The sequence below is a fragment of the Peromyscus californicus genome, unplaced genomic scaffold (assembly GCF_007827085.1).
Source record: "Peromyscus californicus insignis strain IS unplaced genomic scaffold, ASM782708v3 Scaffold_5__1_contigs__length_169319896, whole genome shotgun sequence".
NCBI lineage: Eukaryota > Metazoa > Chordata > Mammalia > Rodentia > Cricetidae > Peromyscus > Peromyscus californicus.
In genome coordinates this window covers 26480647-26496904 of record NW_026294573.1, presented here as the reverse complement: position 1 = coordinate 26496904, position 16258 = coordinate 26480647, and the positions used below count along the sequence as shown (strand labels likewise).

General features: G+C 47.6%; 1 protein-coding gene across 1 annotated transcript in view; it reads left to right on the top strand.

The window, feature by feature from the left end:
• The window catches only part of Csmd2 (CUB and Sushi multiple domains 2), a 573936-nt gene that overhangs the window by 68547 nt on the left and 489131 nt on the right, over nt 1-16258 (top strand). Inside the window, 1 exon segment of the mRNA XM_052718591.1 lies at nt 402-618. Coding sequence (XP_052574551.1) covers nt 402-618 — 217 coding nt within the window.

Here is a 16258-nt window from a genome sequence, read left to right as displayed (position 1 = left end):
TGTTAAAACTAACTATGAGCATTAGTTTTCAGCTAATTGAGCTGTCCCAGGACTTCAGTGTAACTGCTACCCATCTTTCCTCCCTGGCTGTCAAGCCCAGGGCTGCCTATTGGAAGCATTCAGAAAAGTGATTGACGGTTCTTTTTTTTTTTTTTTTAAATAAGATTTATTTATTTATTATGTGTACAGAAGAGGGTGCCAGATCTCATTACAGATGGTTGTGAGCCACCATGTGGGTGCTGGGAATTGAACTCAGGACCTCTGGAAGAGCAGTCGGTGCTTTTAACCTCTGAGCCATCTCTCTAGCCCGATTGATGGTTCCTTGACACAGTACTTCCACCTCTTGGAAACTCCTTTGAGTTCTTCTGGCCACACTTAACTGCTTCCTTTCTCTCTTCCAGGCCAGAACTGCACATTCCAACTGCAAGGTCCCAATGGGACCGTGGAGAGCCCAGGATTCCCTTATGGCTACCCCAATTATGCCAACTGCACATGGACCATCACCGCAGAGGACCAGCACAGGATCCAGCTCGTTTTCCAGTCCTTTGCTCTGGAAGAGGACTTTGACGTCCTGTCCGTGTTTGATGGCCCACCCCAGGCAGAGAACCTTCGAACAAGGTACCATCCTCCTCCCCACTCCCTGGTGCAAACAGCTGGGCCCTGAGCTAAGCCTGGAGAAAAGAGGACCTCTGCTTTACTATTTAAGTTTCTGTTAGCATATAGCAATTACAAATAATAATGTATGTATTTTGAGTATTTTAACTGCTCTTTTGCCCCTCTCCTATGCCCACTGACCCCTTTACGTCTTCCAGTTAGTTCCTCTTCTACTTCCATATCTCTCGTGATCTTTTTACATGTGTATGAACCAGAGACTTAAATTAGGGTTACTTACCTGGGTGTGGGCGAGGCCTTATTTACAGGAGCATGGACACCTTCCCAGTGCCTACACCACTGAAGGAAATGCATCTTTCTTGCTTCCAGCCATCATTAACCGCCTAAAAGTCCTCGGGAAGGGGCGGGGCCCTGTGAGCACCTCCCCTCTCTGCAAGTTTCCTGCTGGGCACTGACTTCCTTTTTGTGGGGCCCTCCTGCAATACCTCTGCTTGCTGTTGTTGTTGTTGTTGTTGTTGCTGTTATAAGGACTTGCTATCGAAGCCTAGTATCTCAAACTTGTAATTCCCCTGCCTCTGTCTCCTGAGTGCTGGGGTCATAGGCAGACACTACCATGCCTAGCTTCTCTGCTTTCTTTAAGGCTCCCCATTACTTTGAAGAATCTGATAGAAGAGCCCATGTCAGACACCTGGGAAGACTGGGTAGAAAACAGAAGGCATGATAGAGACATTCCAGTCTTTTCACTGACATTGATTTTGCCAGCACAAGTATATCTGTGTCTTTTTGTCTGTCTGTCTGTCTGTCTGCCTGTCGGTCTGATATATCCTCCTCACACAGACAAATGCTTATATTTTCACCTGGCCCTGAGTCCTGTGGGGCTGAAGGTTGTGAGTGATGGGTGGTGCTGCGCCATGCACCGTGGGTCTGGAACCATGGATACTTGATAAAATTGACCTTGCATTTGGTACCTTGACTGTGGGAATAGAACTGAGACTCTGGGATGGCTGTCATCCTCTCCAACACTATCATGTGGGGTGGAAACTAAAGCCACAGAGAGGCTGAGATGGTTGACAGTTGTGCCATGGAGTTGCCTCCTAAGACAAGGAAGTCACAGAGGAGGAGGAGGAGGAGGAGGAGGAGGAGGAGGAGGAGGAAGAGGAGGAGGAGGAGGAGGAGGAGATGGAGATGAGATGGATTTAATCACCCTCTATAGGAATGGCAGACTTCTGGGCAGAAAGCTTCAGTACAAGCTTCTGTTTCATTGGCCTGGAGGCCCATCACTCTCCATCACAAGCCTTGGCTCTGCCTTCTCACTTAGGCTTTTAAACTTCTGCGGGAGCTGAAGGGTAAATGGTTTAACCAGCCAAGTTCATGTGTGTGTGTGTGTGTGTGTATGTGTGTGTGTGTGTGTGTGTGTGTGTGTGTGTGTGTGTGTGTGTGTGTGGTCAGGAGGTCTGGGGTGAGCATGCCTGTCTCAGGCTTACCCTCCAAGCTGGCTTGAGGATGTTTCTAGACTATGTCATACCTCATGTGCAGGGCAGTCCTCCAGCTAAGTGAGTCTGAAAGGCTGCTGCAGAGGTAAGGTAGTTTCTTTCAGGCATGACAGGGCTTATCCATCTTGCCGTGATATTGCATGGGGTGTGGTGTACAGGCAATGTTTAATGAAACCTTGTGATAGGGACTAAAGTCCTCTTCCATTCATTCAACAAATATTCTGTGAATATCTGTTTTGTGCTAGTGCTGACCTGAGAGATAGGGAACATTACAGTCAGCAGAGCAAAGCCTCTGTCGCCATGGAGTTCACATGCTAATGTGGAGCCTGCCATGGGTTATCTCCTCAGTGGGTGCTGGGCAGGAGAAGAAGCATGAGGGAGGCAGGGCGCAGGTACCGAAAGGGAAGTGGCACCTGTCCTGTGTGGGCATCTGGGGGAAGTTTCCAGGTCACAGGCACAGGTGGTATTGAGGCCTTTGGGAGGGTGTTCCTTCGGAGCACAGCCCACACCGCTCTGGTTACCTGGCTCTAGTCGTCCTTTGGTAAGTTACTTCTATGTGGTACCCCTGGCTTGCCACGTTGGTGATGCTCACTTCAGAAGCAGCCAGAGTCTCACAGCATCAGCTAGGAGGAAGGATCCCACTGCCTCTGAGCTCCCTTGGTAGCATGGGAGCTCACGCTAGGAGAAATGAACCCAGGTAACGTGGATGTGTGCCACCCTGGGAGGGGTGGGGTGGGGACTCGCAGGTCTTTCTGGGTCTTCTTCACGTTATGGCTTCCTGGTTTTCTTATTCACGAATCAGTTGTCTTTGTGAGTGTTGAAGAAATCGGTTATTGTCACGTAAGGGCCCAGGACTGTGCGCATCTGCCTTCATGGCGCCTGGGCCTGCCTCTGCTTCTCCATGAGCTCCCATGTCCTTTCCAACCCCTCAGTCTTGACAAGCATTTTCCTGTTTTATTGGTCTTTAAAAACCTCCAGTGCTGGGACTATCAATTTTATTCTTTCTCCATTATCTAACATATTGATTTCTGCTTTTATCTTTATCCATTCCTTTCTTCCACTTACCTTAGGCTGGCGTTGCTCTTTGAGGGTTTCATGAATTGAATTAGTCCCATTATTTCTTGTTTGATAATAAAAGCATTAAGAAGCATTTTTCCCCTAAGTGCAACTTTGACCAGATCCTGTAAATTTTGATGGGTAGCTCTTATTTCTGAAAGAGTTTCTAATTGCAATTCTGTTCTTTCCTTGACTCTAGAGGCCTTTCCTCGAATTTTCAAGTATTATTTGTTTATTCTCTTAAAACTGATGATCTAGTTTTATTGCATTATGATTGGATTATGCCTTTCAACTTTAGGGGATTGTTGATCCCCCCTTTCCTTTCAAGACCATATTTTATAAATGTTCTATGAGTATTAGAAAAATCAAATATTCTATATTGAAGGATGAAAATTCATGTTATTAATCCTGTGGGGTTTTTCTAATTTCCTATTTATTGTTTAATTGATATTCATCAAGGTAGGCAATGGACTTCTCTCAGGCTTGCATTGTTTTTGTCTGTTGTTATTACTGCTGTTTATAAGGTTTAGCTTTACGTGTTTTGATGCATATTTTGATGCATATTTTTATTTTTACCTTTGTGTGTGTGTGTGTGTGTGTGTGTGTGTGTGTGTGTGTGTGTGTGTGTGTGTGTGTGATTGTGTGTGGTGCACACAGGTGAATGTAGGTACGCCCGCATGCAGAAAGGTCAGAAGTGTATATCAGGCATTTCACTCTGTTGTTCTCTGCCCCATTCATTTGAGCCTGCGTCTCTCACTGAACCTGGGGCTTGATGGCAGCCAGCAAGTACCAGAGATCTTCCTGTCTGCACTCCCCTGCAGCACTGAGGTTACAGGCTGGTGCACAGCCATGCCCAGCCCGGTGCTGGGAATTCAGACGCAGGCCACCGTGTTTGCTCAGCAAGTGTTCTTACCTGCTGAGCCATCTCTCTAGCCCAATGATTTTTAAAGACTTATGTTCATTATTTTAAAGTGTGTGTGTGTGTGTGTGTGTGTGTGTGTGTGTGTGTGTGTGTGTACAGGCATGCATGTGTGCTTGCATGCATATTAGGTGAGTGTGGGTGCCCTTGGAGGCCAGATCTCTTGGAGTTGGAGTTATAAGCGCATGTGAGTTGCCTAACATGGGTGCTGAGAACCGAACTTGGTCCTCTCCAAGATCGATATGGTCTTAGCCACTGAGCCATCTCCCCAATTCCTGATAAATTTTTTATTTTCTCAATATAAAAACTATGTTCCAGCCGGGCGGTGGTGGCGCACGCCTTTAATCCCAGCACTCGGGAGGCAGAGCCAGGCGGATCTCTGTGAGTTCGAGGCCAGCCTGGGCTACCAAGTGAGTCCCAGGAAAGGCGCAAAGCTACACAGAGAAACCCTGTCTCGAAAAACCAAAAAAAAAAAAAAAAAAAAAAAAAACTATGTTCCTTATTTAATGATTTCTTTTGTCTTTAATTTTACTTGAATAGGAATATTGCCACCGTTTTTTTTTTTCCTTTTAGGATTGCGTTTATTGGGGCAATCTTTGCCAGCTCCTCTGTTTTAATATATCTATGGCATTGTTTTAGGGATAGCTCTTATCCCTTAAGCATGACCGGGTTTTTAAGAGTTCCTAGCAGGATCTGTGTTCTTTAGCAGCAGAAGTTTCATCCACTTACCTTCTGGGGTGTAATTGACGGGCTTACTCATCTCTGATGTTCAATGCTGTCTATTTTTAAGCTTCGTTGCTGTCTCTTCTTTTTTCCCTGTCTTCAAGTACAAGGTTTCTTTACTTTTCCCCGTGCTTTTCACTCTGCTCGTGGTTAAAGTGACTTCCTCGAAGCATATTTTAAGCTGCATCTCTCTGTCAACATCCTGCTAACCTTTCCCTTAATGGAGTCTGCCTGGCTGGGAGGGTGTCGTCTAGAGGATGTTCCTGAGTGCTGCAGCATGTGGGGACTGAGGTCTCGTCCAGAGTTGATGTATTTCTTTCATGCCCCGGGTCACTTCCATGAGGACCGTGAGATCAGGTGGAGTGGAGTCTCATTGTTGCCTCAATGTTCCATCTTGAAAGGAATGACTCACAGGCTTTTGCTCTTTTGATGTCATTGTGAATAGAATCAATTTTTCTGATTTTAGTTTTGCTAATCCATAGGAATGCAGTTGACTTCGCCGTATTGATCTGTGCTCTGTACAACCTTCCCGAATTCTCTACCGCTCCGCACAGTTCATGCTCATCTCTGAGTGAGAACAATTTGACTGCCACCTTTTCAGTTTGGACAGTCTTTCTGTTTTGCCCGGAAGCATTGGCCAGAAGCCCCAGGACAACACTGTGAAGTGGTGAGGGTGGCATCCTCGTCCTTGTCTGGGGGACAGAGGGACAGTACGTAGTTTTCCACCATGAAATATGTCTGCTGTAGTTCCATTGCAGATACCCTTCAGACAAAAGTGTTCAAGCAGAGGACTTTGGCATAATCTGGATACTATATGAGAAATACATGGGAAGGAGTGTGCTCAGGAGACTGCCAGGCCGGGCCTAGAACTGTGGTAGCCTGGATCAGAACCATGGAGAGAGGAGATGGGATGGACTTTTATGTTATGAGGAATAGTTGTTCCAAGGGTCACTACTGGCTTCCTGGGAACTTGGAGGGAATAAAAGAGAGTAAGCAGAAGATGACTCAGCAGTGTCTAGCTCAGGGACAGAAAGCAGGTCGCATGAGCCTGTAGTAAATTCCAGTCCATGGGAAAATGTGCATTGCGTACATGCATGTTACATATACATGCATATCTTATATCATGGATATGTATGTAATGTGTGTGCATGCATTGTACAGTGAGCATGCGTTTGAGGTATGCGGTATAGGACACGTACATCTAATAAATCTGTGTGATGTGATGTGTGAAATGTGGGTACAGAACAATGTGTCCTACCATCTGGCCAGGACTTGGCTAGCCAGCATGTTTGTGCACTGATGTTTTTCTTCACTCCTCGAGTAGAACAGGTGAGTCATCTCTTGCAGCATTATCCTGGGAGACGCTCGCAGTAAGAAGGGCCTAGATTTTATACTGTTTGTGTGTGAGTGTGTGTACGTGCGTAAGCACCCATACACACATACTTACATGTTTATATTACAGTGCTAGGGGCTGAACCCGGAGCCTCACACATGCTAAGCAAGCACTCTGCCCCACCCTCTGAGTTCCATTTCCAGCCCTAATCTCTGTTTTTATTAAAGGTATGATGTCATGCAAGTCTGACTTCTCTGAGCCTTATCTGTGAAGTGGAGGTGACTGTCTCACCTCCCGGGGTTGTTCTATGTGAAACCTTCTGTTGCAGATCCCTACGTGCTCCAGAAATGTTGTTTGCATCCTTGCTGCCCTTCAGAGCTGGGGCCTAAGAACTCAGCCGTTTTTCTGAAAGTCTTTGGGTCTGTCCTGACGCTTCATCTGTGCCTTCCCGTGAGACTTTTCCATCAGGGCGTTGCAGGCACTGTAGAAAGACATGGAGAAAATCACTGTGCTCAGGGAAGCTGATCGTTGTGCATGCATCAAGGTGTAGGATGTGTGTTATGCAATGCAGCAAGTTTATGCATGCAACATATATGCAGATCATAGAGCATGCATAGGTATGCCATGTGCACATATGTGAAGAAGCATTAGATGTCTGAGGTGTGTCACATGCATGTCTAATGTGTATGTGTATGATGTGTGTATGAAATGTGTGTGCAGGGTATCCTGTGTGAGTTCTGTATGCATGCAATGTATCAGTGTGTTCTGGATCCCATAATGCTCCTCTTTCCCTTCCCTTCGCACGCTGATGGTGGAGGAGAACCACTAAGAGGCCTGCAGCAGGTTTCTCTCCACCCGCATCACTTGCTGCTCTGTTTATTGCCTGCACCTTGGCAGGCACTATGCAGTGACTGCTCTCCCTGCATTCCTAATACACCCTTCCCTTCTCCACATCCCTCCAACACCCTGATCAATAGTCAACTGCCAACCCTTCAAACCCACCTTTCTGCAGTTGCTCACTCCTGGGGTGGGTTATGAGCTGCGGTTTAACTCCCAGTTGGAATATGTGTGCCTTGAGACAGAGTCAAGCCTCTCACTGGATTCTGCTATGTGCTCTCACCCTATAAGTGGACGGTATGTAAGTGCTCCAGGTCCTTCCTTGTAAGGTCAATGCAGGCTGTTTCCACGCTGCCCTCAGTGTCCCCATCTATAAAATGGGCCTATCATATCTATCTTAATTTCTCCATGGTTGGCAGTGAGAATTAAATAAAACCATGTTGTATATTGTCTTGAATTGTATGCGATATAGGTAAAACTAATATTTACAGAAAAATGTAGAAAATGCAAGTGTAAATTTCCAAGTTGTAAGAAAGAGCAGTGGCTCTTAACTGGAGGCAATCTAGATGTTCACAGGACCTCAACAATGCTTGGAAGGGTTTTTTTTTTTTTTTTTTTGTGTGTGTGTGTGTGTGTGTGTGTGTGTGTGTGTGTGTGTGTGTGTGTGTAAATGTGGCAGTATCCGGGATTGAACCTAGGGCCTCAGGCATGTGAGGCAAGCACTCTACCACTGTGCTACAGTCCTGGCCCTCCTAGATGTTTTTGATTGCATGTCTGCAGGATGCCAGTGGCAGCTGGCAGGTTGAGGCTAAGGATGCTCCTACAGATCTCAGAATGTGCAGGATGCTTGTGCCCAGCAAAGAACTCTGATTCCCAATGAAGTACCTCTGCAGCTAAGACACCCTGGGGACACTCGAATGTTCAAGGACCTCAGCTTCAGAATCGCTTGTGTCCAGGCTTCTTTATCTGTCCGTGACCTTGGGCAACCAAGTCAATCCATCTGAGCCTCAGTTTCCTCCTCTGCAAAATGGAGCTTTCTCAATGGCAGCCACACCTGGAATCGCTGACAGAGAGGCGCCAGTAGGCACCGTGAGCCGAGCGCAGCTTGCGCTATATGAAGACACCATTCATCTCCCCACGCCTGCCTCTCTCCAGCAGGAGTTCAGAGCATCTCCTTGCAAGATCTCACATTTCATCTAGTGCTATTCACAAGCAGCCACATCCTGGGGTGCCAGAAGGCAGCGTCTGGCTGCTTGAAATTAAATTTACAATAGAAGCTGATCAGATTCTTCTCATAATGGATCAGGGTGGGAGAATGGGGTAGGGAATGGTCCTGAAGGCTGGGGAGCCTGTAGGAGTTTGGAAATTAGCAAGAAAAGAACAAAGTGCCTTCCAGATAATGCAGTGTCAGCCCTGCCTGGATGAATTACTGAAACAATCCCCACGTTTCTGCTTTTGTACAATTAGATGGCCTTTCAGAGCTGGCAAACATCCCATTGAACTGCAGTTTAATGTGGAATGAAGTTTGCTAATGGAGCACAAGCCAACATAATCTATGGAGGCTGTGCTAATAAACTACATCTCTGTGAGGCGGAGGGTTTATAGGGCGCTGGTGATGACGGCCCCAGTTAAGCACAGCTAAGCATCCCTTAATTTAGACATTTGGGCTCCCGTTATGGGAAGTGCTACGACTCGCTCGCTCAGTTACTGGCAGTAGACGGTCTGTCATCCGCCTAAGGTGGAATGGAGTCGCAGTCATTTGGAGCTGGTTTCAGATCTCACTCAACTGGCGTTAGACACCTGTTTGGAAGTTGTAATGATCCACAAATTTGCCAGATTTACTGTCTCCTTGGGAATATGAATCGCAGCAGACGCGCCCCCATAGGACCTTCCCAATAGGTTCCATAAAGTGCTTTGCACATCAACAGGGCTGTCCTTGGCAGGTCCTCTCCCTGGAGCCCTTCGGGAATGTGGTTTTTTGTGGACAGGAGGTGGCTGAGAGGACCCCTGGGGGTGAGGAAGAAATATTGTGGTAGGAGTGAAAGAGAGAGAGAGAGGACACTAGGAAAGGACAAGAAGTTCCGCGACACAGAAAAGCCACTGTGTGCCTGCCACTGTGCCAGACACACTGGGTGATTCATTCACTGTCGGGATTTGATGTTTATTGGATGCCTACCAGGAGTGCCAGGTGTTGGAGACATAACAGTTAACGAGACAGCTTCTTCCTTCAAGGAACTTCCAGAATCTTGAGGGAGCCAGGTGACTAATTGGGCAGACAACACTGAGAGCTGAGCGAGGAAGCTGCCCTGGTCTAGAGGTAGGGGACCTCCGTGGATGCTGGTCTGGGGGCCTGAGATGCTCTCCTTCGAACTAGCCCCCTGCTTGGTCCCCATCTCCACTCGGTTGTCACGTCCTCAGCCAAGAAGTCTGAACATGTTCCTCACCTTGTTGCTGTGAGGGAAGGTATGATACAAGCTAAAAGGTACAAGCTTTATTTTGCCTCAGGGGTTCAGAGGTATATCAGTCTGTTATAGCGGAGAGAGTGTGGCCGCGTGGAACAAGCCACATCGTAGTGGCTAGGAAACAGAAAAAGAGGAGTAATGGAAGAGGCTAGGGCAGGTTATATGATAGAGGACACACACGCAGTTGAGCTACTTCCTAGAACCCACCTCCTAAGAATGCCAGCGTACTATGAATCTATCAATCGATTTATCTATTTATTAGGCCCAACCCCTCAAGGTCCAATCACTTCCCCAAAGTCCATTAGCTTGTGGCCACACCCTTAGTGTGGAGACTGGGACAAACATTTGACTCCTCAAGATCCAGTGACTTCCCCAAAGCTCATTAACTTACAGCCAGACTCTGAGTACGTGAGACTGTGGAAGTCATTTCATAATTAAATCATAATAGATCCTTGCTGGTATATACTTCCTCCCGACCTGGGGGAATACCCACTCAGGTGTCTATGTATCCATCTTTCCAGGTTTTATATGTGTGTGTGGTGTTTGTCCACTCCACAGTACTATATTCTCTGTGATTCCAGAACCCTTTCTTTTCCCTCCGCTGTAGCTCCAGGGTCTAGTGCAGAGCCTGACATATAACAGGTGCTCAACAGATAGCTGCCGAGTGAATGAATGAGTGAATGCTTTCTGGAAGAAGGGATTGCAGAGGGATATATGGGGACGGTAAGCCATGATGATAGGTTCAGGCAAAAGCAAGAGAGGCAAGATGCTGAGTGACCAACAGTGGCCTGATTCATGGTGGCTGGAGTGTTGTGAGGTGGAGAGGAGCCAGATCACCAGGGGCTTTGTATGCATTATGGGGAGCTTGACACATGTTCTCAGAGAAGCAGGGGCACACAGGAAGGTTTTCAAATGGCGTTAGTCAACAATACACATGGTAGAGTTCAGAATTCCAGGTCTCCACACTGCCAAGAGGCCAGAGAAATAAACTGTGGTCTCCAGAGCCCCAATTCAGCCTTCTTCCACCAGAGATGTTGGCCATTCCATTGGATCCATGGCGCACATTGCATTTCTTTAAAGAAAAGAAACCCCACCTCACTTCTTTTTAAGCCATTTCCTTTAAATAATAAAAGCAATAAGTACCCATCGCTTCAGAAAAGTCAAATAGTGTACAGAGAAAACATAGCCCCAGTGCCTCGGTCCCCAGCCCTTGTCCCAGCCTGTTCCCTGGAGGTAGCCACTGCTAACAGTTTGGTGAGTATTCAATTTTTTCTTAAATAAAGATTCATTAACTGCCCATGAGGCTTATTGGGACATCCATCAGCCCTTTAAAAATTGTTCTGATGAATTAAGTGTAAACTAATTAGAAACATGGATTCAATTACCCTCGAAACACACAAGGGTTTAATAATTAATAGGAAGAGGGCTTGAGGCCAAAGACATTATGGATTTTCTCAAACCCCCAACATTGCTAAAGTAAATATGTTTGATTTACCCTAAATGCTTGAAAATTTGTACCCAGAGGGAAACATTTTTCCAGGAGCTGTGTCTTTCCTCAGGAGGGCTACCTATGAGGAATGGAGAGTCATTGTGGGAGCCAAGAAGCCACACTCTGTGGGGTCTGGCTGGCTAGAGCTTTGAGAGGCAAGATGGTGGTTGGTGGTTTGGGGCCACTGTAGTCCACTTCCGGTGGTAACCTTAACAAGGAAAAGTTTGGAGAGAAATGGATGCCTGCTGAGATCCTCTATAGGAATGCAACACTAGGTTGTAGGCCCAGAGCATCTAGAGAGTAAGGCTGAGTCAAGAAGACAATTGCAAGGGAAAGATTTCTCTGTGTGTCCTTTGACCCGCGATTGCCCATTTAGATGGACTAGAAGAGAGTCATATATGGGGTTGGAGTAAATATTTCTCACTAGTGTTGGGGGCTTTATGAGCTCTCTCTCCATTAATCTTCCCAGAAGTGAGAATTATCACCTCCATTTTTATCTCTGAGCCTGCGCAGCTGTGGTACCCATCTTCCAACTCTCAGAACTGCCTGACACCCAATTTCACATAGGTTGACTGACGGGAGTTTGAGGGAGGAGTCTAGCAGGGTTGAAGTTCTGGCAGTCAATGGCAGTGATCCGGGGATACCATGTGGTCCTAGCAGGTCTGGGCAGACACGGTGGTGATAGTGGGGCGGCTGGTCACAGGTGACGTACCAGGACAGGTGGGCAGCAGAGCTGGGGTCCTAGGAAGCTTTTCCATCCACAGCAGGGCCTCACAGTTATTGTGACAAAGGCTCCCCTTGCACAGCTGTGCTGTTTCATAGCAGTCAATATTTAAAGCACCGTGGAACTCTAGACCTGGGTTAAGGAGATGGTTCTGTCTCCATCCGTCCTCACCACTGGCCCCACCCAGGATGCTGCCACGTCACAGGCTCATCATCACTTGAGTGAAGCTAACTACTGCATAATCACCTGGCTTTCTCGCCTATTCCACTCTCACTGAGATAGTACAGCGGCTCTTTCTTTCCTCTCAGTTCTTACTTCCTGAACATTCGAGGGCAACAAGAACTGCTACTCACAGCACTCTGATAGCCCAGAGGTGTTGTCTTCAGGGTCTGGACAGGTTAGAACCTGCATTTCATTCCAGCTTTCCCTGTCTTGGTTGGTAGAAATGCTACCTACAGACACATCTGAGGCTTGAATTTTGTTCTCTTAGAATTTAAGTAAATAGAAAAGAACACCCAATCTCACTTGTGTGAGCAAAGAGCTAAACTATTACATGCTTAAGTGATCTGGACTGTAATGTGTAAGAATGAGCTATGGTAAGAACCAATAGGAGACTTGGGTTGCATCCTCTCCTGGCCAATGCTTTACTTGAGGTGGTGGTGGTGGTGGTGGTGATGGTGGTGGTGGTGATACTGATTATTTTGGTGTTTTGAGAAGGATCTCAGACAGCCAAGGCTGGCCTTGACTCTCTATATAGTCAAAGATGACCTTTAGCTTCTGATTCTCCTGCATCCGTCTCCCAAGTGCTGGGATCATAATCAGGTGTCACCATATTTGCTGTTTTTCATGAGGTGCTATGAATCGATCGCAGGGCCTCATCCATGCAAGCAAGTCAAGCACTCTCTCTCCCAACTGAGGAACATCCTAGCCTTACTTCAGTCCTGTTCCTTCACAAGGCTGGCTGCATTCTCCTGACTTGCAAAATGAAGACTCAGATCCAGGGGAACCCCACAGCTTGGTCCAGCCCCAATATGCTATGACTGAGTGATGCCCAGGATGTGTGTGGAAGAGCCAGAAAGCAGCACTGACTTTCTGGGGTTATTTCTGTCCTATTCAGGTATTGCACTTAACTCTTCACAGGGCTACCATTTGTCTTTGGTGTCAGGGTTTGTGTTTTCCTGGCACATTAAGCAGCATGGCAGAGAAGGCTAACTGCCCACCATCCATCTTGCCTCTCCTCTGGTGTGTCGATTTGTTGGTGGGAAGCAGTTGCCTGCTCAGCTAGGTAGAGCCACATGATTTAGTGGCCAGTAGGCAGGGGTCACGTGCTCTCTCTCTCTGTCCAGGCCTGGCCCAGAAAGGCATTCCTACCGTGTTGGTCTAGCTCCTTTCCTGAGTCAGGAGCTGGAAGAACCCGGGTCCCTAGGCGACTCCCTGAAGTCAAGCCAACCCCATCCCAACAGCTGCTCCTGGCCGACCGGCTTTTACATAAGGGAGAAATACCCTTGTCCAGAGTCACCTTGCACCACAGCTGCTGCTTCCTTAGCTGCTTAAGGCTAAGATGCATTTCTAAGTTTATTTTAGCACTCACAGGCCAGCAAGGACTCAGGACACCTCCGGCCATAGCTTTGTTGGCAGGCTGACCTTGGGCCTTGTTTTCTCTGGAAAGGTAATGCAATAAGCTGGCCTCTTCTTTAGGCTAAACCATATGCCATTCAACAGTAAGGTGTGACTTTGAGCAATTCTTTTTTTTTTTTTAATTGTTTTTTATTTTTGTTTTGCAATACAATTCAGTTCTACATATCAGCCACGGATTCCCTTGTTCTTCCCTCTCCCGCCCCCCCTCACCTTCCCCCCAGCCCACCCCCCATTCCCACCTCCTCCAGGGCAAAGCCTCCCCCGCAGACTGAGATCAACCTGGTAGACTCAGTCCAGGTAGGTCCAGTCCCCTCCTCCCAGGCCGAGCCAAGCGATCCTGCATAGGCCCCAGGTTTCAAACAGCCAACTCATGCAATAAGCACAGGACCCAGTCCCACTGCCTGGATGCCTCCCAAACAGATCAAGCCAATCAACTGTCTCACTCATTCAGAGGGCCTGATCCAGTTGGTGACCCCTCAGCCATTGGTTCATAGTTCATATGTTTCCATTCGTTTGGCTGTTTGTCCCTGTGCTTTATCCAACCTTGGTCTCAGCAATTCTCGCTCATATAAACCCTCCTCATTCTCGATAATTAGACTCCCAGAGATCCACCCGGGGCCTAGCCATGGATCTCTGTATCCAGGTCCCTCAGTAGTTGGACGAGGTTTCTAGCAAAATAGTTAGGGTGTTTGGCCATCCCATCACCAGAGTAGGTCAGTTCGGGCTGTCTCTCGACCATTGCCGGCAGTCTGTTGTGTGGGTATCTTTGTGGATTTCTGTGGGCCTCTCTAGCACTTTGCTTCTTCCTATTCTCATGTGGTCTTCATTTACCATGGTCTCCTATTACTTGTTCTCCCTCTCTGTTGTTGATCCAGCTGGGATCTCCCACTCCCCCAAGCTCTCTTTCCCTCGACCCTCGACCTTCACTACCCCCACTCATGTCCAGGCTGTTCATGTAGATCTCATTCCATTTCTCTGTCATTGGGCGATCCCCGTGTCTTTCTTGGGGTCCTGTTTTCCAGGTAGCCTCCCTGGTGATGTGAGTAGCAGTCCAGTCATCCTTGTTCCACATCTAGTATCCTCCTATGAGTGAGTACATACCATGTTTGTCTTTCTGAGTCTGGGTTACCTCACTCAGGATGATTTTGAGCAATTCTTTTTTGTGCCTCTAATTTTCCCTCCCTCCCTCCCTCCCTCCATCCCTCCCTCCCTCCCTGTTTCTTTAGCAGTGCTGGGGATTAAACCCAGGGCCTCACCCATGCAAGGCAAGTGCTCTATCATCAAACTCCATTCCCAGCCATATTTTGGCTGTTTGTTTAGGGACAGGGTCTCCTGAAGTTACCCAGGCTGGCTCTGAACTCACTCTGCAGCCCAGGCAAGTTTTCAACATACAGTTCTTTTGCTTTAACCTTATGAATAATTTGCATGACAGTTGTGTGGACACCAGGCCTGGCTGTGGCCCTGACTGTTGGCAACTGTTGCTGTTTGTTGACATCAAGGTACAGTCCTTGTAATTCCTAAATCCATCCCATCTCCGCAGCAGGCAGGACACAGGCTGGGTGGGGAAGAAGGGAGGTTTAGAACAGTGCCATGGGTGAACATCCTGGCCCTGCCTCCAACTAACAGCATGTCTTTGAGAAGACTTTTTCTCTCCGGGCCTCAGTTTCCACACTCACATGATGGGGCTCTGCTCCCATTGTTTTTTAACTATCAACTTGATACCGCCTAGAGTCATCTGAGGAGTCTCAACTGAGGAAATGCCCAGATCAGACTGCATTGTGGGAATGTCTGTGGGGGACTGTCTTGATTTTCATTGACACAGGAGGGTCCAGCCAGCCCACTGTGGGCGGCGCTATCCTCAGGCGGGTGGTCCTGATCTATGCAAGAAAGCTGGCTGGGTGTAAGCTGGCCTGAGAGCCAACAAGGGTGTCTTCTGTGCTTCCTGCTGTACTGCATTGGCTGTGAAGGGGGTTCCTCAGTTGGAGGTAATGCAGTGCAGAATAGCAAGCAGACCTGCCTTGAATTTCTGCCTGAAGTTCCTGCCTTGACTGCCCACTAGTGAAGAACTGCAACCTGGAATTGTAAGCCCGACAAACCCTCTTCTCCCTTATATTGCTTTGGGTCAGAGTATTTTTTTCTTTTAATCACAACAGGCGGGATGAAACTAGGACCTGGTACTGACCTCGTAGACGGGTTATGAAGACCCAGCTCCCAGAGGGAATTCGTATTGCTAGAACATTCTGAACACACAGTGAACACACAGTAACTGCTCTCCTATTATGTTCTTGCCTTGTCCAAAGGTCTGTTTCCTCTGGCCACCTCCCCTCACCTTGGTTACCTTGATGTCACTTGGCTCAGTGATCCCAAGGCCTTCTGGGTCTCCTTGCTGTCCCCCTTGTCTCTTCATTCTGCCCCTAAGGCCAGAGACAGAGAATCTTTTGTTTACGTATTTTCCTATTAAAAAGTAAACTTCCACAGCTGGAGAGATGGCTCAGATGCTCAAGGCACTCGCTGCCAAGCCTGACGACTGGAGTTCCTTTTCCAGGACCTGCAACCCCTGGAACTTGTCCTCTGACTTCCACATGTGCTGCTGTGGGATGGTCTGTATGGCAAATGTGTTGCTGATTAGTCAATAAATAAAACACTGATTGGCCATTGGCTAGGCAGGAAGTGTAGGTGGGACAAGGAGGAGAATAAAGCTGGGAAGTGGAAGGCTGAGTCAGAGAGACACTGCCAGCTGCCACGATGACAAACAGCATGTGAAGATGCCGGTAAGCCACGAGCCACGTGGCAAGGTATAGATGAATGGAAATGGATTAATTTAAGCTGTAAGAACAGTTAGCAAGAAGCCTGCCACGGCCATACAGATTGTAAGCAATATAAGTCTCTGTGTTTACTTGGTTGGGTCTGAGTGGCTGTGGGACTGGCAGGTGAGAGAGATTTGTCCTGACTGTGGGCCAGGCAGGAAAACT